This window comes from Pleurodeles waltl, chromosome 3_1 (assembly GCF_031143425.1).
Source record: "Pleurodeles waltl isolate 20211129_DDA chromosome 3_1, aPleWal1.hap1.20221129, whole genome shotgun sequence".
Classification (NCBI taxonomy): domain Eukaryota; kingdom Metazoa; phylum Chordata; class Amphibia; order Caudata; family Salamandridae; genus Pleurodeles; species Pleurodeles waltl.
The window spans coordinates 33,577,770-33,603,072 of record NC_090440.1 but is presented as its reverse complement, the minus strand read 5'-3'; the positions used below and the strand labels follow the sequence as shown (position 1 = coordinate 33,603,072).

General features: G+C 43.0%; 1 protein-coding gene across 1 annotated transcript in view; it reads right to left on the bottom strand.

Annotated features, from left to right (window-relative positions):
* Window positions 1–7,798: 7,798 nt before the first annotated feature.
* LOC138283730 (embryonic protein UVS.2-like) overlaps window positions 7,799–25,303 on the bottom strand; it is a 35,518-nt gene continuing 18,013 nt past the window's right edge. The window contains exons 7-13 of the mRNA XM_069221775.1: window positions 23,209–23,290; window positions 17,129–17,256; window positions 14,849–14,964; window positions 14,465–14,690; window positions 13,759–13,877; window positions 13,395–13,620; window positions 7,799–8,142 (exon numbers count right to left, since the gene is read on the bottom strand). Coding sequence (XP_069077876.1) covers window positions 8,132–8,142; window positions 13,395–13,620; window positions 13,759–13,877; window positions 14,465–14,690; window positions 14,849–14,964; window positions 17,129–17,256; window positions 23,209–23,290 — 908 coding nt within the window. The 3' untranslated portion in view covers window positions 7,799–8,131. The remainder of the gene's footprint in view (window positions 8,143–13,394; window positions 13,621–13,758; window positions 13,878–14,464; window positions 14,691–14,848; window positions 14,965–17,128; window positions 17,257–23,208; window positions 23,291–25,303) is intronic.

Here is a 25,303-nt window from a genome sequence, read left to right as displayed (position 1 = left end):
TTCATTTCAAAAAGTGTGATATTCATGTTACAGAATGTCATATTACTTTTGATGTGGGCCATATTAATTTCACCAGGTGTCATATTAATTTCAAAGTGGCTCATTTTCCTCTTAACATGTGTCATATTCCTTTCTATGAATGTCATTCATTTCAATGTATGTCATATTCACCTTAACACCTGTCATAATAATTTTAAGATGGGTCATATCCATTTCAACATTGGTCATATTAATTTCAATATTTGCAGAATTGTGTTTGCTGTGTATCCTATCAATTTCAAAGCGCAACATATTCATATTGACAAGTTTCATTTTAATTTTTGCATTGGTCATATTCAGTTCAAGACATGTTGAATTCATTTCAGTGGAGCTCATATTTGTTTCAATGCATGTCATATTCTTCTTAGCATGTGTCATATTACTTTCAATGGATGCTTTATTCATATTAACACATCTTAATTTTAACATGAATCATATCCATTGCAACATATATCATAATAATGTCAATGTATATCATATAACTTTCAATGCAAGCCATATTCATAGTCATAAATGTCATGATCATTTTAACGTTACTCGTATTAATTTTAAAACATGTCAATTTAATTTCAATGAAGGTCATAATCATTTCAACTCATGTCATATTCACTTTAACATGTGTTATATTCTTTTCAATCAATGTTAAGTTTATTTCAATGGATGTCATATTCATATTGACACTTGTCATATTAATTTTAAGATGCAACTTATCAATTTCAACATATATCATATTAATTTGAACATGTGTCATATTAATTGGAATATGTGTCATATTAATTTCAAGGTGTGCCATATTCATTTGAGCAAATCTCATGTGAATTTCAGCTCTGGTCATATTCATTTGAAGGCATGTCAACTTCAATTCAATGGGATTGCATGAATTTCAACACAAGCCATATTCATTTTCAATCAACTCCTATTTATTTCTGTGTGTCTCATATTCATTGCCATCTCGATAATAGTGATTTCAACACAATTCAAATTCATTGCAACATGTTTAATGTTCATTTCAATGTGCATTGTATTAGTTTCAATGTGCATTGTTTTCTTTTCAGAATATAATATATTAATTTCAGTACTTTATATTATTTTCAATCTGCCATATTAATTTCAATGTATGTCATATTTCTCTTGGCATAAGTCAATCATTTCAAGAAATGCACCATTCATTTTGGTGAATATTGTATTAGTTTCAGTGATTGCTTTATTGTTTACAGTGAGGGCAATATTAATTTCAGTATGATTTATATACATTTCAATGTATTTCTTATTCAATTTGGTGTGTGTGTTATTCATAATAATCACTAAGTAGCATATTCATTCTGCCAGGTTTTATATTTGTTTTGGTTCAATTCAGATTCACTCTGCCAGGTATCATAATTATTTTGACACATAGTACATTCATTCTGGTGTGTGTCATATTCATTTTGCAGCACAATATGCATTTCAGGAGGTGTCCAATATGGGGAGCTGTAATTTTGACATGAACGGCTTCCCATAACATCGGTCTGAATGCAATGTGTGCAAGCAGAAGGTAATGTCCAGCATTGTCAGATGGTGTTAATACATCTGGCTTGAGATTTCAAGGTTGCTTTATTATTATGCACTTTTGTTAATCTGCTTGTTTCAGGATAAGCAATTGAAGTGATTTATACTTCAGTGCAGCAAGTCGAGGAGTGTTTCTTCGTCTACTCTGTAAAGTGCGATTGAGGTTACATGTTTATAAGCAGAAGGAATGTATTTTGAAGTACTTTTTCTTTTGCTTCCCAGGCTGGATGATTATTATTGGTTTAGTTGTTTGGTTTGTGGCAAGTGACATCTGTTTGCAATTTAGTTTTCATCCAGCTAGGTTAGAAAGGATGCCTTAACGCTCCTTGGCTGTAATTTATTTTATCACTGTGGCTTTGGTGTTGTATTCATGGTAAATGGAATTCACATTAAACTGATGACATTTTAGCAAGTTTTGTTTTAAATTGGTGTTTTCAATCGAGTTTACATTGGTGAATTCTGTTGAAAACACCAATGGTTGGCTGCAGTATTAGTATTGTGTTGCAATGTGTAACAGTGAGGCCATCCATTTTTTTCACAGAATAGTGACACCCCTGCTTTGATGGTAAGCTATTCACACAATGGCAGTTCCCCCTGACCAGGTATTTAGAATGGAATGTGTTAAGGGCACAGTGATGAGATCTGTTGGCACTTTTTCTTTAAGTAGTATATGTGATTTTCATTTTTTTATTAACAGTTGTGTTCTGGTGTTCTGTGTCCTGAAGAGAGCCCTTGAATCCAGTGGGTTCGAACTGTGTCGACAATAGGGAGCAGCAGTGAGCGCTATTAAAGAAGATTTGGCTGTTAGGGAAAATTCAAAGTATTGTCTTGTAATGCACATCATTCCTGTTTGAGATACCACAAAGAATTACACTTAGCGCCTCTGCGCTATACTACTATTTAAGGAAGAGCCTTAAAAATTTTGTGAAATTGTGAATTATTAAGGGTTGGAGTTCCCTCTTTTTTAAATTGGTGCAGAACCTGAATTATACTTTGATTTTTTGTGTCATTGTTTGTTCTTGAATTTGTATTATTGTCAAGTGTTTTTGATGTGAGTAAGGTTTGTGCAGTGCCAATTTTTTGTATGAGGTAATTGCTCACTTCTGTATTTGTTCTTCTGTGTTCGATAAATGTTTTTTCAATTACAATTGTTCTGGAAAAATGTTATATATTAATGTTAGGGACAGGTACATTGTTTTGCCTTCTCATTTCAAATAATATTTTTTCCAAGTTAACTACAGTGTTGGCTCTTGTTTCATTTTAAATAATAATTTTTTCCAAGTTAACTACAGTGTTGGCTCTTGTTTCATTTGTGTAGTTTGATTGGCCTAGCCTTGCTGTTTTGGAGCCCATACCACTTTTGTATTACTTTTAGAAAGTGAGCATTTCTCTGCACTTAAAATCCGTCAGTGCCTTATGGCCTGTCTCCAATCCATGTCTGGGCTGGGCTGGTTGACAGCTACCTTGTGCATTTCACCCAGACAATCACAAACACAGAATACTCAGTCACACCTGCATACCGAATAGGTCTTCCGGGGAGGGTGGAGGGCCTGACACTTACATTTCAAAGGCTAGTGGCCTGTCCTCACACAATGGACTGGCAACCCCCCTACTGGGACCCTAGCAGACAGACCTGTATAGAAAGGAGACCTTGTGCACTTCAAAACCACTCTTTGAAGTCTCCACCACTTCAAAGGCATTTTTAAGTATATAAACTGGGTAGCTAACCTCAACAAATCAGACACTCCTGGACCTGGACGTGACCCTGCAACCTGTCAAGAGGAACTGCCTGGCTGCCCAAAGGACTCATCTGGGCTGCTTTGGTGTGATGGAATGCTGCCCTGCTGTTACCTTGCTGCCCTGCTGCCCTCTGACTTTTGCTGAGAAGTGCTTTCCAAGGGCTTGGATTGAGCTGGCCTCCTGTTTTCTGAAGTCTCAGGTCCAAAAAGATTTCATCTCTTCAAGGAAACTCCTTGTGTGTTGAAAATCGATGCACAGCCTGCCCTGCGATGGGAAAATCACTGCAGAGTCGAACCGGAATGACGCAGCCCAACTTCCCAAGCAAAGATCGACGCAGTGTCTGCGTAGCGGCTGGAAATTCGATGCATTGCCTACTGGATTGACTCAGCGCCTGTGACTTCTTCGGACATGCCCAGGATTTTCCTTGCATCGTCCCTGGGCACCAAAAGATCCCTGCATCGCAGTGAGGAACCAAGACTGCGTGCTGGAAATCAACGCAAAGCCCCTTGCGGCGTGGAGAGAAACAACACATCGTCTGTGCTGCATTGGAAAATCCGACGCGCACTTTATTTTTCCACGCATCTCTTCCTCTGTGGTCTCCGTGCGTGGTAATGTTGACGCAAACCAGGTACTTTGTGCAAACAAAAGACAATTGTTGATTTCTAAGATTTATGACTCTTTTTAAACTTGCAAAAATGATATCTCAACTTGTGCTTATTGAGTCTTTATCGTTTTGAACTTAGTTTAACCAGATAAATATCTTATATTTTTCTAAAAATGTGTGGTGTATTTTTGTGGTCTTTTCACTGTGTTACTGTATGATGTATTGCACAAATACTTTACACATTGCCTTCTAAGTTAAGCCTGACTGCTCAGTACCAAGCTACCAGAGGGTGAGCACAGGATCATTTGAATTGTGTGCGACTTACCCTGACTATGATTGTGGTCCCTATTTGGACAAGGGTGAATACCTCTGCCAACTAGAGACCTCATTTCTAACAGACAACAAAAGCCAGATTCAGTGATATCTCAAGCAGTTTAGCGCCGGTCCAAGAATCTCTCCATGTCTATCTTGGCTTTACCTGATAGGGAGGGTAAAGGACTGGATAATATTTGTGAAAGGTTTTTCACAATGTCAACAAACATAGTATGTGATGCAAACTCCTTGGCTATATTGGGCAGGTACCACCAGCAAATGTGGTCTGATATTAGTGCTCGAAGACAAGAGAATGAAGGTAAGGAAAATCCTACAATAAGAGGAAAGAGCATTGTCCAAAATCAATGACTGTGCAATGGATATAGCACCAACTTGCTTTTGCCAGCTGGCAGGAGCTGTCGTCTTACAGTGGCAGGGATGGTTGAAAGCAACAGCTTTTCAGCCTGAGGTACGAAGCAAGATCCTTGACATGGCCTATGATGGGAAAGCCCTTTTTTGGAAACACTCAGATGACACATTAAAGGCCCTCAAGGCCGATACCGACACTGAAAGATTGTTGGGCACCCTACAATTTTGCAAGGTACCCTTTTAGGGAGCAAGAAGAAAGGGTTTTACTTTCTTTAGGGGAGATTACCACCATTTTCAGCAATATCAACCTTTCCAGCATCAACATAGGCCATCCTCCCAGCAGCACCTGCTGCAGTTTATTCCAAGCACACTTTGAGAAGGAAACAAACCTCCCAGGAAATAGACAGCAGGAGAAAAGAGTGACCTTCCACAGGTGCTGGTTACGTCCTTTCTGAGCCAAACTGAGGTTGCAAAAATCTCCAACTTCTCCCAGCAATTACGTCAAATTACATTCAACAGATGGGTTTTAGACCTCATCACTTACATGCATACTTTAGAATTCATCAAAAGACCGCCAACTACCCCACTGAAAGGACTGCACCCACCTCGTCTTCACTTAATCCGGAAGCATACCCTCACCATGTTAACTAAAGATACAATAGATAAAGTTCCCTGATCTCGAAAGGGAATGGGTTTCTACTCCCATTGTTTCCACAATGAAAAGAAATCAGGAGAATGGTGACCCATTCTCGATCTTCGAAAGTTGAACAAATATATATGGAATCAATCCTTTGGCATGCTAAACCTTCCAAACAGCCTCCATCTCCACAATCACGGAGACTACATGTCAGCCCTGGATTTACAGGATACATAGGCCCATATTTATACTTTTTGACGCAAACCAACGCCGGTGCTGGTTTGCATCAAAAATTTTACAGCCGGCTAACGCCATTCCTACGCGCAATGCGGGCGCCTCATTTAAGGAATGACATTAGCCGGCGCTGCGGACTGGTCTGAGTAAAATAAAAATGACTCAAACCAGGCAGCGCTGTCGAAGGGGAAAATGGAGGTTGTGCATCAAAAAATGGTGCAAGTCAGGTTTGAGGCAAAAATCATGCCTCAAACCGGACTTGCGCCATTTTTTGACACAGAACCCCCATTGAAATGACTCCTGTCTTAGCAAAGACAGGAGTCATGCCTCCTTGCCCAATGGCCATGCCCAGGGGACTTCTGTCCCCTGGGCATGGCCATTGGGCACAGTGGCATGTAGGGAGGCCCAAAGTAGGCACCCCATGCCACTTTTTTTTTAAAATACAAAAAAATACTTACCTCAACTTACCTGTACTTACCTGGGATGGGTCCCCCCATCAATGGGTGTCCTCCAGGGGTGGGCGAGGGTGGCAGGAGGTGTCTCTGGGGGCAGGGAAGGGCACCTCTGGACTCCTTCCATGGTCAGAGACCATGGACATGAGTCCACAGGTCCCTTAACGCCTGCCCTGACCCAGGCATTAAAAAATGGCACACATCAGGCTGTGCGCCATTTTTTAAGGCCCGCCCCCTCCTCTGCGTCAAAATGACACTGGAGTATAAATAAGGCGCACAGGCCTTAAAGTAATTTTTGGGACGGGAACGCCTACCTTGCATGTCATTAACGCAAGGCAGTTTCCCACATCCCAAAAATGACGCACACTGAGGAATTTTGACGTCCGCGGGCTCGGGCGTCAAAGTTTAAATATGGTGCACGGTTTGCGCCGAATGTGCATCAAACTTTTTGATGCACATTCGCCGCAAACAGAGTATAAATATGCCCCATAGTTTCATACCCCCATACATCCCAAACAATGGAAGTTTTTAAGATTCATGGTAGCCGGCACTCACCATCAATTCACAGTCCTCCCATTTGGCCTCAGATCAGTTCCTTCCTATTCACAAAATGTCTTGCTCCTGTGGCAGCTTCCCTAAGAAAGGAAGCTTTTCATGTATTCCCATATTTTGAAAATCGCCCTCTCTACAGGATCACACCTAAACTGTTTGCCTCCTTCTCATTGCTGGGCAAGGGATGTGAAACAAAATAGCTGAACAGATATTTCATACTGCGGTAGAAGTGTGTGGGTCTGCTGCACATCTTGAATTTGCACCGTGCTCTAATGAATAGGGAGCAGCCAAAATTAGTCCATGTCTGGTAATGCTTGCAGGCACAGTTGTGGAAGACATTGTCACATCAACACAAGAGTACTGTTCCATGCTAGTAACAGCATGTCCAGGAATAATGCATCTGGGCAAAATGTTCATGGTAATGTGGTAACACTTTCCTTACCCAGAATCAGAGAAACAGGGAATATATGTGGGGTTGATTGTGGTGGATATCAGTCACAAATCTCACAAAGTGACTGTTTTTCCAGATTTAGAGAATGTTTACCTGGACCACTTCTATTCAAAGGTGAGAAGATGACCTAAAATCTGCTCCTTGTATTTTCAAAATATTTTCTTTCCCCTTTTCCCTGTTATTAGTTTTTCTGTGTGTGTTGCATGCGTGCACTTTCTGCTAATGCTGGAATGTTGTGGATTGGCTTGGGAGAAGCTGTGTGAAGCAGCTATTAACTGCATTCATGTTGTTACACTACTGCATCGCAGTAACAAGTTAGGTTGTGCTGTTTCTTGTGTGTGTTTTATCTAATGACTCAAACTTAACTGAGACAAGAGTGGTTTTATATCACATCTCCATGCATCTATGCTTTCACAGGCAAAGCTTTACAAAAACAATGACATGAAGGTAGCAAAGCTGGGGAACCTGTTAGTGATCATTGCCTGACTGAACCCCTCCAGGCCGTGAGTGGTTGCATCGGTTTGCCACACTAACAGGTCCAACACTACTGTAGATTAGCCCATAGGAACAGCTTTCCCATTCCCCAGTTCCGGTGTGACCCACACAAACAACACATTAAGTAACATCACATTCCCTCAGCCTCACTCACCACTCTAGAGCATCTATAACACAACACAAACAGTCATAGCATAAGACATTCAAATGTAGATTCTTGTCTGAATAATCTGGAAGCCTTGAAGCTGGCATCCTAGAAAGCTGACAGGAGTCTTGAACCCTCCTCTCCGCTAACCTGCCTTGCACAGAACATGATATGCAGTTTTTATTGTGTATTCTGTAAACATATAATTCAGCCAGTCGTATTTCAGATGTAAATGCAACTTTATTTGGGTATTTCTGACACTCACATAATACAGTGATAACAGAAGCCACATTCCAGGCCAGAGGCCCACATCACATGCGAGGCAATCAGAGCTCTACAGAAGAGGAAAAGCAGACATTATAAACACACTAGAGGCATTACTTCCCATTGCGGAGGCTCTACTGAAGGCAATTAAACCATGCTGAGTGTGTGCCATGTGTAATGCATCTGCTAGGAAAAGATATTTGTTCTTCAAAAACAAACACTTCTTGTCTTGAGAGGGGGACTTCGGCAGGTCCTGTCATCTCGGAGGCAATGTGTGCAGCATCTCTTCTTAGACTTTCACTGCAATAAAAGATTGAGATAGACATGTCAGTTGTGGAGAGGGTCAGGGTATACCTTACTGGAGATGGTGCTAAGCTGTTGTCAGAGATAGCCACCTACACAAATGACTGGTTTAGGTCTATTGCATGTAAAACATTGTTTCCTCTCAATCAGTTTAGATTTAGGCAACATTTAATTCCTTAGTCTTACGATGACTGCAGGTTGTCGTGACCCCAACCAAGCCTGCAGAAGGACTCATCTTCACCCCGTAAGTGAAGCAAGTGTCTACAGACCCGCACAGGTTCTTCTGCTTGCCACATCCTCACTGATGGGGAACGTACTCCTTTGCAACCAAGGTGTTTCCTGTTCTTTCCTCGAAATGTGCATCCGCTTACCCTCATTTTAAGTAAAATACCCTCCCAAGGTTCTGCTCCTCTAGGCTGTTTGCAGTTGGGTCAGAAGATGTTAACAAGAGAGGGAGTTTGTAACAGGCTGATTCCTTGGATTCTCGGGCCCAGACTGAAGATGCAAGAAGCACTTAAATACCAGGTTTGGCAACGACCATCCTGGAATGGGTAAATATATGTGTAGGTCACACTACTCAGGTGACCCTTACAGCCTCTTTTAGGTCAGATAGCTGAATATGTGAGGTGCAGGGATAAAAAAGCAATTCAGTGTGTCTGATGTGATGAGATCTTAGACTATAGACTCACTGTGACATCCATCTCATTTTTAGACTTGGAGCTATAACTCTTGATTTTTCGATTCAGGGATACAGATCTCCTATTTCTAGTTGTGGTACTGTAATCCTCAAGTTCAGGCTTTGTGCTGCATCCTCAATTCTAGACCTGTTGGTATAAACTTTTTTTTAATTCTCGACTCAGTGCTGTAGCTGTCTGAATTCTAGTCTCCGGTCTACAAACGTGTTACTCCTGGACTCTGTGTTATGCACCTCTTTTAGTTTTCATGCTATAACCCTCTTAACTCTATACTCAGTGATTTATCTCTTCTGCCTCTAAGTTCAGGGACATACCCTTATTGCTTCTACAGTCAGTGTTATACCCATCCCGGCCATGGCCTGTGATCTTTAGTCATCACTTTCTGGTGTAGGAGGCTTAGACTCATGACAGGTGAAGTCATTCTGTGGAGAAGGAAGTGGCTAATGCAGAAGAGCAGGAATGCTCAGTTTTCCCAGCTAATGAGAGCCAAAGAAAAGGGCTAAAATTGATCAGCCCAAGGCATTAGTCAGTGGACAAGTGAAGGAAGAGATAAAGCAATACTGAGTTAAGCCTAGGCCGAGTTTATGGAGTTCCACTCCACAGAATTCCATGCAGTTAATTTAAAACTCAGAGGCGGAGTTCCGTGAGCTGTGGAGTGGCCTCCTCTCCTGAATGTGCCCAATCTCAAAAGCACTAAGCAGGGGTTGGCCTGGTTAGTGAGGTCCCACCATGCTTAGCGCTTCTGAGATCAGGCACATCCAGGAGAGGGCCGTAGGCAGTGAAAGCTGCCATTTCAGGCCTCCTGTACACTGGCCAGTCCTGTGTGCACTGCACATGGGGCAGGCCAGTGCACAAGAGGCCTGAAATGGCACCTTCCTTTTGCTGCCTACGGCCCCTCCTAAATTCAGAATTCATCATCATACAGTAGGTTTATCAAGTTCTTCTTTTGCAGGTTGGTCGAGGTTATCAGTGGGTACATTGTGCCAGCTGGAGAAGTTGAGGTGGGTCCTGGTTCCAGTGGGAGCAGTTGGAAAAGAACTCTATAGCTGACGCAGGGCCACTGTGGGGGACACTTGGAAAAGCACTGCACAGGTAAGTTTAAATGTGAATCCTGGGGGTCCCATTAGAGGTTCAAGGACACAAGGGGTGGGGGGCCCTTAGGGCACATCTGGTTCTTCAGTGCAGGGCACAGGGAGGCTGGGTGCAGAGTGAATCAGTGATTCAAGAGCTCTACACAAGAATGTCCTCAGAAGCAGGAGGTAAGTCGGTTCAAGGGTTGATTTCAGGACAACGGGAGCACTCTGGTGGGAGGTCCAGGTTGTTTCTGAAGTCCCTCAACTGGGGGTTCCTTCTGGTCCTTTTACAGTCCTAGGTGTCCTGTTTTTCAGGATGTCCGAAGCTACATGACCAATACTCAGGCTATTGGTGTGATTCAGCTGCTAGAGGGTGCAGTGCCACCAAACGTGGCACACTGGCAGGGTTTGTTCTAGCAGTCATTGGGGTGAAGTTTGATCTAGCTGCTGCATCCTGTTCTGGAGTTAGCATCCAGAAGTGGGTCTCACTGGATTTAGAGTGGTACCTCTGCTCTGGAGGGAGTTCTCTGGCAATGTGTGAAGTCTGGAGGTCCTCTGTGGTTTTTAAAAGGTTTTCTAGTGGTCCAGTGGCTCCTCAGCAGTGATTGTCAGGTCCTGGGTGCAGCAGGCAGGGTTTGGAGCATTTTCTTGGTGCAGCAGGTCCATGGTTCTCGTGCCTTAGATCTTCTTGGTGATGGTCTTCTTCTGCCTGTTAAATATGAGTTCTTGGTCTAGGGATGCACTATAAATATTGTATTTAGTAGGCATTTTAGGTGTAACCTTGTTGTGGCCAGTGGGCCATCTATCTTATCAATCAACAATCAGTGATTTCTAAAGCGTGGCTAATCAAATGTAGGGTCTCAAGGCGCTGTTTACCAACATGCTGCTTAGTTGAAGAGCCACGTCTTGAGGTCCTTCCATGAGGACCATAGGGTGGCTACACCCACTAAGTGACCATTCCTAGTGGGCAGAGGTCACTTCCATACACCTGAATGGCTATTTTATTTCCATCCAAGATGGAGGAAAATGGAAGGGAGATTCCACCTCACATGCACCCCCTCAGGGGTGGTGCATGCCAGGTAGGGACACTCCTCCCATCCTTTGTATGACTTTCCCACCTTTGTATGACTTTTGACACCTTCACCCAGGAAGGGCTTTGTTCTGCATCCCAGAGAGCAGGGTTCCTCACCTCAGGGGTGCACATTTGTATCTGGCGGTGGCAGGCTGGCCAGCACCAGTCAACAACCATGTCAGGGCAGTTAGCTTTTGCAGGGGCCCCCTGGGTACATTTTATAATAAATCCAACACTTTTACCAGTTTAGATTTCTCATTCTGAGTTGTTTGATACCAAACAACCGGGGGTTCAGAGTGACCATCATGTAGCTCTGAAACTCGTATTGACCAGTGTCCAGCACATGTGGTAAAATGGCTGCTCTGTTCACTATGTCTCAGGTTTGGCAAGGACACAGTGGGGGCATATTGCTCATGCAGCCATGCCCTCACATATAGTATGGTGCACCATGCCTTTGGCTGGAACTTCTGACAGAGGGGTGCCTTACCCATAGTGCATGCAGTGTATAGTGGACAGGACACAGAGGCAGTGTACCATGTCGAGTTTGTGTTTTAGGTTTGCATAAGTGCACTCAGCCTGCAATGGTAGGACTGGGTGCATCTGGATGCATTGCCATAGAGGGTGCCACAATCAGTGCTGCTGCCCTCAGGGGCCTACACTTGGTACCCCTTACCCTGGGTACCTAGGTACCATTTACTAGGGACTTATAGTGACAGCTAAAGGTGATGCCTATTGTGCCAATGCATCACAACAGTTTAGGGAAAGAGCTCTGGCCCAGGGAACCTCGTTAGCAGGGGCCAAGGAACTAACAACCTCTAGGCCACATCACATACCAGGGAAAAAGAGGGGGCTAACCATGTCAAAATGAGGTATTTTCTTACACTCCTACTCTTATCCGCAGGGCATGTCTTGCTATTACAGACCCAGCCAACTGTTTGCCTCAAGTATCAAGTCCAAAGTACAAGTTATGCTACTTCAGGGTATTGCTAGAAAGAGAGAGACAAGTGAGAGAGGTGGCTTGCGGGCATGCTGTGAGAAGAATGAAGGACATTTGGTGGAGTATGTAAGAAGACTGAAGAGTAAGGCTTTGCTGCAAAATATTGTCATCATCATCTTTGCTGAAACCCTAATGAGACATGTTAGGGCAGTGTGAGCTCCCTAGTAACTAAATGCAAGACAAAGTGATTTGGAAGAGGTGTAAAGTGTGTTGAATCACCATCCACTGCTATAGGTGCACCTGAAATATTGCTTTATAGCCTCTTAATATTTACATTGCATCAAAATAGTAACATTCATGTTGATATTTCAGTTTCCTGGTTTGGGAATAAATAGTTCGTTGCTACAATGTTGTGTCTAGACGACATTCCCTGGTGGATAGAGGTTGTTTTCCCTGTTTTTCTTGCCCCAATATATTCAAACCCTTGAATAGTCTCCATGGGGATTTACAGCTCCAAGTATACATGTCGAAGTTCAGATAAGAGCATCTCAGTTGTGGTTAAATATTCCATCTGCAAGATGGCTAACTTTGTGATTATAAAGTGGTCTTTAACTTGTAGCCCACACGTGATGAGTATCTTGATAATGGATGTTTTGGAACTTTAAAGTGAAAATGAGTTGTGGTTAGTGAGAGGAGGAATGCAAACAAGTGCCACATTCACTTCCTTGCAGTTTATGCATAGCACACACACTGCTGCACAGTCACTTGATGGTGCTTCAAGCCTCCACTGAGAAGGAACAGACAGTAGCCAGATGTGTGCAAAAGAGGCCAGGAAGAATAGGATGGAGCCTCGTTCATGGTTCATGGTTCTTGTGAATGGGTGAGCATGTCCCAATGTCTTGGAACATGCTCCTTGAAGACCCTGGCCTGCACTTTTGTCATCAGAGCTCTAGTTAAAGGGGTATTTTTTGTGATGACTAGAAGGAGGACCAGGGTTGGTCAGAAGTTGTGGTCCATCGTTCGCAAAGATTCATTGTCCTTTGTGCTAAAATATTTCTTGTGAGTTCTGGTGATCTCTGGATCTGATTTTAAACCCCACTTGAATATGGTATGATGGGTGCAAGGTGAGATTCCAGTGGCCATACCTCCTATTGTAAAGGCCGGTTTATCTGTGGGAGTTTGAACCAGTGATTCTTGTATCATTTTTATTCAAACAACAATAATGTTGTCCTTTAATTTTGTGGATTACCAAAGTTTGGTAAAGTCACACAAGTAGCAAATCAAACTCATTACTGGTACATGAGTACCTTCTGTGGTAATTGTTGGTTAGCTTGGTCTGTTTTTTTGCAGTTCTAAATCTTCCTAAAACATTGCTAAATGAAGCATATAATACAGTAAAATAAAATACAGTACAACATACTGGAACTGAGCACAACTTAGTACATCAAAATGTCTTGCAAGCCTCAGCTTACCAAAGGTGTAGGTAGCCCGGAAGCCTTTCCTCTGATCCGAACGGTCACTGTGGAACTGGAGCAGCAATGAGTTCCCACTGGACACCACTGGTGGGATAGGACCAGATCCACAATATCGGCCAATCAGTGGGGCACTGTTTGTGGGGCCATTGAAGATGACTAGGTAGTCTAAGCGGCAGAAGGACAAGTGGGGCTCCAAGTCAAAATCAGTGAACGTCAATGAAATCTACAATATGAGACAAAAAAGAAAAGAAAAGCAGAGTTTTAGTCAGGAGTAATGTTGGGTCATCACAATCTTCTACCACTTGACGTGGTATCATAGGCTTCTACGTTGCAATAGTAGAGAGTGTGTTGTGCGACTCACCTTGTTCCCTAATGGGGCTGATATGTAGTACTCACAGTCCAAGCTGGCTGGGTAATTCTGAGGATAGTTTTCTGATGTGACTGTCCCTGGTGAAGTGCTGTAAGCATGGCCACAAACAACTAGGAGGTAAAGAGAGACACACCGTTAAACATCCAGAAACCTCTTCGTGCAATCACCATCTACCTTCCATGAGCACGGTACACTCCAAATAATTTAGCAACATGCAGCGATGAATCACTAGTGTGTGTTAGGAGTCCAATCATTCATTGTTGAATCATTCATTGTTCCTATTTTTGAACAGGATTAAAGACTGCGCAGTGATGTTTGGTGTCAGCAGTGGCAGACCTTGGCTGCTCTCAATAGGGGTTGTATGTCAGACAAAAGTACTGTCTGACATTTATATTGTGTCTTGAATATTGTTTACCAAAATATCATGTGATTGAGTAGAGATTTTCGATTATGAACTCCAAAGTGGCAATATTTTTGTAACTCCATTAAAACACAATATAAAATATTCTGAGAGATATTTTGGTATCATATTTGGTATCAATCTGTTCATCCAATAGAAACATTTTTTGGAGTGCTATGACAATGTGTTTAAAGTGATTCAATAATTACTCTATGAAGATGGCATATGCTGGTGTGCCATCCAAGCGGCCAATCAGCTAATGACTACAGAGAGATAAAAACACAGAAGGGCTCCTACTGTTCTGGTAGTAGGCATTAAAGCCGCTGGCAGAGATGGCTCCATTGGTAACAAACCGCAGCAGCATTACATTCTTTGATGACACCACTGGGGGCACACTTCCTCTCCCACAGGTTCTGTTCAGTAAGACAGGTGAGTCTTTGGTCATCCCATCATAAATCATGACATAATCAGTCTCACAGTTTGGAGAGGATTCAATATCGAAGGCGGTAAATGTTAGCAGAATCTGGAAGACAAGGCAGAGAAAAGTGGCTTGACACCAGGGCACTCTCCTTGAGCCTTCCACTTCAAAAGAGTCTTTCAAACCAAAGGTGCAACCTCCACTGTCTGATAACTTAATGGACAAAGCACTCTGAACCAACAAAGATCTTTCTGCAGACTTACCTGTACGGCATTTGCTAAAATCAGATATGAACAGTCAGTATTGCTTGGGTACTGTGAAGGGTAATTGGTAGAGTTCAGAAATCCGTAGCCCGCCCTGGAGATAGTGCTGCACATATCTGAAAGGGCAAATGAAGAAAAGGCACCTTCAATGAGCAGGTCTGTTCAGGCTTCTTTACTACTGGAAGAAGCAGGAAAACACACATAACTTTGTACATTTACAATTTCCGATGTAGATACTTCAGATAGAGCCCATAAAACACTACCATCCACTACAGGGCAGCAGGAGAATCTACACTCTGTAGAAATACATAAGAAACTCTGATAAAGGTCCTATGGTCGGGATGCAGCACTTGAGGTGGTTACAGGAGAGGTCGTTGAGCTCACTCAGAGTGGATGGTGCTGCAATTAAACAGTAGGAGAAGAAGCTGAGATTACAAGAAGGGCAAAGCAGTCAAATTTGATGATAAAAGAGAATACTGCAAAAAATGGAAGGTGAAAATGTTCAGATCACATGAGAAGAGAGAAACCTTGGAAACAATCTGATGCATGTATGCTGGGTTAATATGCAGATGAGGATGTGGGGCTCACATGGTGAGGACGATCCTGAGATCACATGCAGGGTTTCATGCTGGGATAACACAGAGACCAGAAAGAATATACAGGACACTTATATTACACGTCAAAGGGAATGGTAAGATCACATGAACACCAGGAAGCTGGAATGACATGGGGGAGAGGGTGCTGGGATCAAATGCAAACGAAGATGCCAGAATCAGATGGAGGAGTAAATAAGAGATCAATGGAGAACAGGATTGTCAAATCACATGTTGGAGAGGCTGGCAGGATTTTAAAGTGAACAGGGGGTATACTGAGATCACTTAAAGAACAGGATGTTTGAATAAACTGAATGGTGGAATCTCATGGAGGAGACAATGCTGAGAGCACATGGAAGAGAATATACCGAGGCCACTTAAAGAACAATATGCTAGGATCACTTCAAAGACGGGATGGTGGAATCTAATGGAAGACATAATGCTCATTTTATATTGTGCACAAATAGAAGAGGATACATGGAGAAAAGAATTCTGCAGTAACCTGGAAAACAGAGAGGAGAAAATGCAGGAATCACTAGATGAGAGTATATTAGAACTGCTGGGAAGAGGGGCTGTGAGAATGACACAAGAAGAGAGAAAGATTAGTTCATGATTATGAGAGAATGCTGGGGTCATGTGAAGGGTAGGATGCTGAACTCGGATCATGGGATCACATGGTGTAAATGATGCTGGGCTCACATGCACACATGGAGAATAGCATGATGTTGTCACACAGAAGACAGGATAAGCAGAGAGAATTCTATGATAAAGAGAGGTCACATGAAGGAGACAATATTTAGATCATAGGAGAGAAAGGGATAATGAGATAACAAGGGGAAGGAGATCCTGGGACCAGCTGACAGGAGTGGATGGTGGGATCACATAGAGCACATAGAGCAGAGGCAATTGCGATCACGTCAAGAATGGAACGCTGGTACTGGAGAGGATGGTAATATCAAATGAGAGGAAGGGATGCCGATGCTCCATGAGAGAGGAGGATGATGAGCTCACATGAATGAGAGAATGCTGGGATCCCATGAACGGATGCTATGATTATGTGAATCGGGTAATGCTGGGATCTTGTGAAGGAGTTGCAAGATGCAAGTGCAAGATGCTGGGATAAAGTAGAGAAGGTGGAAAAAATTATGTGGACAGACAGGAAAAGATAATATTGGGATTACATAAATTAAAGGAACCTGGGATCACACGGGAGAGAGGTTGCTGAGGGGATATTGGCATCATTTAGGTGGAGAGGATACAGGAATGAGACAGGTGGGGAGGTATCAGGGGTCCCAATAAAACAGGAAAGAATTAAAGGTGTAGTTAATGACATAACATGAGGATGAGTATTACAAAAAAGGTGAGGATGCTGGGATTCCGTGAACAAAGATGTTTTGATCCCATAGAGGAGATGATGCTGAGATTAAAAGATGGCAAGGGAGGTCATAGATCATTTTTTGATTAAGTCTGATCATAAAGAGGAGAGGATGCTGAAATCACACAAAGGTAATTATTCTGAGCTGTGATGGGAGGGATGCAGAGTAAATAGGAATGCAGGAATCTATTCCTCTATGGGACTGGTGGATACCACTCAAAGCAGAAGGAATGACCCTGGGATGCCATAGGACGAAAGGATTGTCAAGCTAATCCCAAGTATCAAAATTTGTTTAAAAACACTGCTACTTACCACAGTTGTACAGCCGGTTGATTTTAGCAAGATCCAGATTGCTCAGACCAACTGACTGCCCAATGTCTGCATTCGGATTTTTTATGGGGATGATTGTCGCCTGTCCGGAGGTGTTACTATATGCATACCTGGCGGAATAAAGGCACATTCACTATACTCTCATCATCAAAGTTCTTAGATTCAGTATTCAGGCTGGTGTTCTGCTATAGGCTTGGGTCTGGTTGGTTGTGATTTTTCGGAGAAATCAGACATATTGTAATATTCTAGTCACCAGCTTGACCGCATCCAGCCTCTCATTCGTCCCCTGGCTCCGTTGCCCTTCTTGTGTTAGAGTAGACCAAATTTCTATAAAATGGTGCAAACCTTTTTCCTCCAAATGTACCAAGTTTTCAAAGGTGGTTATATCACCCTAAATTTTGAGTGTGGCTAATATACTTCTAATTTATAGTTAATCCATCTATCATCATCTTGACTGGTGGGGTGTTTTTTTATCTGAGCATTGCCTTTTTCACAAAGAAGTTTTTGAAATATTAAAGAAAAACAAATTTGTATATATAGGGATGCGAAGGATCCACGAATCCGGCTGATCTCGTGCTGAGATCTGATTGGTTGCCAACACAAGGAAGTGTTGGCAGCCATCTTGGACTGAGCTTCAGCCGAGTAATGACATGAATGACAAATGAAATGCTCCAGGGGCCGCCACCTTCGTGGGGCTGAGTTTAAATAATGAAGGGTGTCAGTTACGGACGGCCGGCCCTGGGGACCACCACCTCCCCAGGGCTATTTAAGTTGGAGGGGGCCACCCCTCAGGGTCGGCTCCTGCTATGCCCCTGGGATGCCCAACCCAGGGACTTAGCTGTTTGCTTTGACTTGGTGGGAGCTGAGAAATGATGTTGTCACAGATGTCATGAGATACATATAAAACCTAGGGCCGTATTTATACTTTTTGGCGCACAACTGCGCCAACGCAGTTGTGCGTCAAAAAATGTAACGCCGGCTAACGCCATTCCAAAGCGCCATGCGGGCGCCTTATTTATGGATGTCGTTAGCCGGCGGAGTGCGTCCAAAAAAATGACTTACACCAGGCAGCGCCGGCGTAGGGGAAAATGGAGCTTGGGCGTCAAAAAATGGGGCAAGTCAGGCTGAGGCAAAATTTTCACCTCAACCCGATTTGCGCCATGTTTTTTGACTCCCAACTCCCATTTAAATGACTCCTGTCTTAGCAAAGACAGGAGTCATGCCCCCTTGCCCAATGGCCATGCCCAGGGGACTTCTGTCCCCTAGGCATGGTCATTGGGCATAGTGGCATGTAGGTGGGCACAAATCAGGCCCCCCTATGCCACATAAAAAAAATTTAAAAAAATACTTACCTGAACTTACCTTATGTTCCCTGGGATGGGTCCCTCCATCCTTGGGCGTCCTCCTTGGGTGGGCAAGGGTGGCATGGGGTGTCCCTGGGGGCATGGGAGGGCACCTCTGGGCTCCTTCCGAGCCCACAGGTCCCTTAACGCCTGCCCTGACCATTCGTAAAAAAATGACGCTAAAGCAGCTGGACGTCATTTTTTTTTACCCGCCCACTCCCGGGCGTCATTTTTTGCCCGGGAGTGTAAATACGGCGCACATGCCTCGGAGTCATTTTTTAGACGGGAACGCCTACCTTGCATATCATTAACGCAAGGAAGGTGTCCACGCTAAAAAATGACGCAAACTCCAAGATCTTTGGCGCTAGACGGGTCTAACGCCAAAGTATAAATATGGAGTTAGTTTTGCGTCGGATTTGCGTAAAAAAACAACGCAAATCCGGCGCAAACAGAGTATAAATATGCCCCCTAGTGTTAGTTGCCGCTAGGTAGTTATAGTTAGGACCATGTTTCCATACAAAACACGATTTTTGACTTGCCTATATCTTTGGCACAGTTTAACGAATCTTCACAAGATTTTTCCAAAATAGTGTCCCCGTGATTCTTGTTGGACATGGAAAATTTAGGGTTGATCTGTCAAGCGGGGGCCGAGAAAAAACGGGGAGGTAAAAAAAGTTGTGTTTCCTATGTTAATTCCCTTAGGACCTTCAGGCACGTCCACAGCCCGAACCACTGGACGGAATTAAAACAAATTTGACAGAAAGTTAGCTTTTTGCACACAGATTACGCTTTCGCTTATTTGCTGTAAATCCGTCCATTCATTTTTTCGAAGATATTAAAAAGGGAATACATTTGTATATCTCTGGCTACGACGACTTCACAAAAACAGACAAGCTCATGCAGGGAAATGCACAGCTCTCATCGGCTGCCAACACTTCAAACCAGGAAGTGTTAGCAGCCATCTTGGGACTCGGCTTCAGTTGAGTCCCACTAAAAAAGTTACAAAAAAACAAGGGGTCAGGGTTGAGTCTCCCAAAACAACTGAAAATCACCTGTTATAGTTACTGTTATCTCAAGTAACTATAACTCATGCTCTAAATTATTTTATAACTTGTGTCCTCACCATGCACTGCTATTTACCCCACAAATTACAGCACTCATAACATCTTTGATACATCACTGATAATATCAATGAAATATTTGCAGTAAACATTTTTATGAAAAAACTGTGCATGACAGGGGGGTGAGTTATAGTTACCTTAGTGCCGGAGTTATAGTTACTTGAGGTGAATTTCTATGGTTTTGCACGTTTAAAATGTGGGCCTAACTATAACGTCCCTGTAACCTTTGTTTTTTTTTCAATACACGCATATATATATATATTTATATATATATATATAGATATATATAGATATATATATCTACATATATATATATATGGAATTAGGTCACAAGATTTTATCTGACATTGAAAAACCCCTAAAAATTCACTGAAAAAGCACGAAGGTTAAAGGACATTATAATTAGGTGTTGTAAAATGATAATCACACAGTTAAAAAGAAATGTCACTAAAATTCACCAGCTTTTAGTTTATTGAGCTGTTAGAACATTCACCCACCATGCACTGCTTATGGCCTCACATGTGACATCAATCATGACATGTTAAATGACAAAATTGATGATATGACTATTGACATCTCTATGACATCATTGATTACTTCTCGGGGCCACGCTGGTCCTGCGAGAATACTGTTCAATATTGTTTTCCCATTTGAGAAAGGCTGTGGGGGTTTCTCTGAGTCCCCACAGAAGAGGCAAGGGGTCAGGGTGTCCATATCATGCACCCTTTTATTTTTCAAACCAGTTCAGGACCTGTGTCCTGTAATAGCGGCTGCAGTATTTTCTTTATGTTCCTGTCCACTAGATTGCTCTGTTCTGTGGTACCAAATAAGCGACAGGAAAATAAAGGCCCTCATTACAACCCTGGTGGTCCAAGACCGCCAGGGCTGTTTTGGCTTAAGCATCGCCAACAGACTGGCGGTGCTTCAGAGGGGAGTACGGGGCCGGCGGTTTCCCGCCAAATTTGCCCCGGCTGTGATAATCCGCCAGGGCAGCGCTGCTTGCAGCGCTGCCCAGGGGATTACGAGTCCCCGACCGCCAGCCTTTTCCTGGCGGTTTGAACCGCCAGGGAAAGCCTGGCGGTACAGGGAGTCGCAGGGGCCCCCTGACAGGGCCCCATGCAGCTTTTCACTGTCTGCTATGCAGACAGTGAAAAGCGCGACGGGTGCAACTGCACCCGTCGCACGGCCGCAGCACCGCCGGCTCCATTTGGAGCCGGCTCCTATGTTGCGGCCAAGATCCCCGCTGGGCCGGCGGGCGGAAACCAGGTTTCCGCCCACCGGCCCAGTGGGGATCTCATGATGACCGCGGCAGGGGTGCGGCTGCATTGGCGGCCGCCCGGCGGTCAGATCTTGGCGGGCGGCTGTAGCCGCCCACCAAGGTCATAAGGAGGGCCAAAGTCTCTTTACCAATCATATCGCTTTGTTTTTAAATTTGTTTTTGTTCCTTGTAAGTAAGCATGTAGGACTCCTTGGTACAGCTCACACTGTGGTCACACCTCCAGCTAGGGTTCCAAATTGCGAGACAGAGAACATGCACTAAATGTATAAGGTTAAAAAGCATGAGAAAACAGCCACCAGACCCTTCTTTCAACTGGTAGCAACAACGTCTCAGACTCCCCTGTGACATGTATTAAGCAGACATACTCACAATGGTTACATCAATAAAACCCTCCAATTACTTTAATGATCCTCTGCCCACAAAGCACATCAAAGACCTTAGTTCTTCCTTACTCCCCCTATGGACGAAGATTGTCAGTGCATCGCTCTCCCAGGGCACAATTCCCAATTGCCTAAAGATAGGACAGGCCACCCCTATAAAAAAAACAACTGTGGACCAGTCAACCCACATTGAACAATTTCACCTCCTAGACCTAGACCATTGTCAATCTGACTTCAGATCTGGACATAACACTCAAACCGCTCTGACACTCGCTGACGGTGCACTAAGATTCCTAGATTTGAACCAAAACTGCCTACTTATACTTCTTGATCTCTCTTCTGCGTTTGATACGGTTAAACATGACAGACTGATTGACTTCCTTGGTTATAGGATGGGACTATCTGGTCCTGTTTTAAACTGGTTTGCTTCCTTCCTACAAAAGGGAGCTCAGAGAATCAAAGTCAACCAAACACTATCAGACATCAGACCGGTCACGATTGGAGTTCCCCAAGCATCCACACTCTCACCCATGTAACTCAACATGTACATGGAACCTCTTACTAAATTTTCAATATCTCAAACATACACTACCATATACCTGCAGTTGATACACAATTACATTTGAAAATCACTTGACCTATTGATGCTCAACTACAGCCTCCTGAAATCTTAACAATGGCTGATCTACAATCACCTCATGGTCAACAACCTCCAAAGTGAAGTCCTTCTGATCGCCCCCCATAGTCACCTTGCCCTGTTTGAAGAATGGCTCAAACATCTCACAGCTCTTCAATATTCCCCTCATATTATCTTTAGGCATACCAAATATCTGAATATGCAAGATCATATCAGTGCATCCACCAGGGGTGCAAAAAAACAATTAAACACTAAGGAAAAACAAACCCTTCCTGCCCCTTGATGACTTCAATCTAGCGGTACAATCCCTAGTAATTTCACGATTAGATTACGGAAGTGGTACTCTAGCTGGCTCCACTAAAGGCCACTTTGCACTCAGCAGGAAGGTGTATAACAGGATCCAGAAGAATACACCACATTGCTCTAGTCCTAAAATATCTAAAAAGGCTCCTGTTTGAAGCAGTAATCCAATTGAAGATTGCCTGCATGACTCACAAGGCCCTTCACTATAACACCACTGTCTACCTGGACAAAGAATTCAAGCTTTCTTGGGGTAGTCGCTCATTAAGAAACACAAACTCCCCATTGGGGAAACCTCAGAGAATCAACAACAACAAAAACTTACAAACTTTCCTTTTCTGGCCTTGCCCAAGAATTCAGAGCTCATTATCTCCTGAAATCAGATCAAACCCCTCAACTAGTTCCTTTAAAAAAGAAGTAAAACTGCTTCTGATGCATAAATTCCTACATCAGGAGTCTTGAATTCACTCAGCTTGTCCATCTTCTGGTGGATTACCAGACCCTGGAGCTGCCTGTTGACTGATATACCATACTGTTTGTTACTTGCTTATTCATTCTTAACTGTGGACCTTCCTGATCTTGGTTCTGCCTGCTGATTGACATACTGTATTTGTGCTGCTCACTGCTAATCCTTCTTAATTTGCTATTGCTTTCTCCCTTTCCATGTATGTACGACAAGACTTTTCTATGTGCAGCGCTTTGATACCCAGAAGGGTCATGTTCATGCTATATAATACGCCACAAATAATTATTAACTAAATAAAAAATTCCATAAATATAAACGCTAATTTAAAAACAAATGTCACTGAGATTCACCAGTTTTTAGTTTACTGGACCAAATATAAATTTAACCCGCCATGTACTGCTTTTGGAGTCACAATATTGAATAACAGGAGGAAACAGACATTCTTTCAACTGCTAGCAACAACATCTTCCCTCTGACTGTTGAATGCAGCACCTCAGACTCGTTTCTGGGTATCAGCAGTGATGTCTTAGGCTCACCTTCCATAGTGCATAACAGAGGAGTAGTCATATTCCAGGCCCAGGTTATTGGTGTTCAGTTTGTTAAAGTTGGACAACTTTCCTGCAGTGAGGAAGAGATAAAAAGAGATAGGGCTGAGAAACACAATATTGCATGCAAGACCACTGTATCACATTTAAAGTGGGCCAACACTCATCTCTCCTCACTGCTAGCCCAGTCTGTCTGCTAGGGTAACAGAACCCTAACTTTCTTGCAACATTTCTACTATGAGAACCAGATGGTTTCCTTATCACTTCTGCACTCTTCTGTACACTACTCCCCACCGCTCATGCTATCTAGCTTGACTCTTTTACCCAGACTTCTGCTACAGGTTCAATCCTCTTGCAAACTCAGTGGCTGTTATGTCAGACGTGTTCCCACTCGAACCATAAAAAACCTCTAGCCCTACCTTTTAGTGTCTTGATTTGTTTTATTCATACTCATGAAACTCCCCCTTCCCTTTGGGCTCTATGCTGAATGATTTAAATCTGTGGTTGACCTAACGTTTCTAAAATTGCCAAAAAGTGATCCAACCAACATCCTGTTTTCTTTTCTACAAGACCCTAAGTGACTGGCTTGTTTCAGCTATTACCTCTTATTTTTAACCCAACATAATACATTGTCACCTGCTTTTTTCAACTTTGCTCTCTGGAATCATCCCTTACTCATCTCTAACTTCCTAACCTCTCATCATCGTAACTACTTTTCCTCAATTATCATTCTCTGTATTCTTCACTGCAGTGTTTTACATGATCTCCAGCAATGTTGTTTGTGAAACCTTCCCAACTATGCATCATGGGTATTCGCACTGGAATGTTGTCTTCATACTGTGATTGTTCTCAGTCTCCTGGTGTTGTTAGCTTTCACTGCCATGATCAGCCATTCTATCTGCATAACCCAAGCTTCAGTCTTAGGACATCTGTTTTACCTCCATATGACATCATCTTGTCATTTGGCTTCTCCTACCACCAATATGCTGGTGATGTGCACATTTGTTCACATTTGTTAAGTCACAGATTTTCACCAGACTAAACAAACTGTGGCACAACTATCAGTCCCTGGGTGGTCCCTACTACCTAAAGTTCCATTCCTGGCCCATCACCACCACTGACACTCCACTCCCCTATCTTCCCGAACTCCAGACACCTTTACACCTTCTCACTTCACCATTGTGTCACTTTGTTACCTGTAACAACCAACACTTTTCTATCCAGCCGCTTAGACTCAGGTCAATTTACTGGTCGTATGTAGAATGGAATACTGTGAGAGATTATTGGTGAGACTCTTGAGTACTGAAAGATGTGGTTAGGAGTTTTTATGCTGTCAATTGATACCGGAGCTCAATTATCCGCTAATTGATTTGTCATAGTGCATATATTTCTGAAAACTCTCTTACTGAAGAAACTATCTTAGAATTATCTTAAAATTAGCCATTGGACCATATCTTGTTTTTTTAAATAAATATTAATTGAAGGAACTATAAATTAAATGTGAAGCAAGTGTTGGAATTCCTTGTTTTGTTAACATAATACAGGCCTGTAGTAGGAGGGATCAAACTCCTTTAGTAATGGGTGATGTGATACAATTTCTTGAGGGCTTTGATGAGGAGAGCAGCAGCAAGTGGTATGCCTTTCAGGTGAGCCAGTGTGGAGCTGGAGTAACCTCTGATTAAGATTAAGGCAGTGGGGCAGTCAAAGTGGGATACAATTGGTACTCATACTGTTGACCTGATTTTGGTTAAGGGAAAGTAGAGTTTACTTTTCTCAGGAGTGAATGCTATTTCCATACTTTCTTGGTTTTCATGGCAATGCATTCATCGGAGAGGTCTCTGTCAAGGATGAGTTCCAGTATTTTCACATTGGCTGTCAGCTGGGGAGGAGGTGTCAAGGTTCTTGTCAGCTAGTCAGGACTGAATCAGACTTCAGTATTTAGTTGGTGTCACAGTTAGGTTTTACTTCTGGGTAGATTAGAAACATCCAGTTCAGAATAAGCTTGAATCAGGATCTGAGTCATTGAATGTCATCCTCTGATGAGATTATAAAGGAGATGCTGTGTCTTTCAGATGGTTCCTTGAGA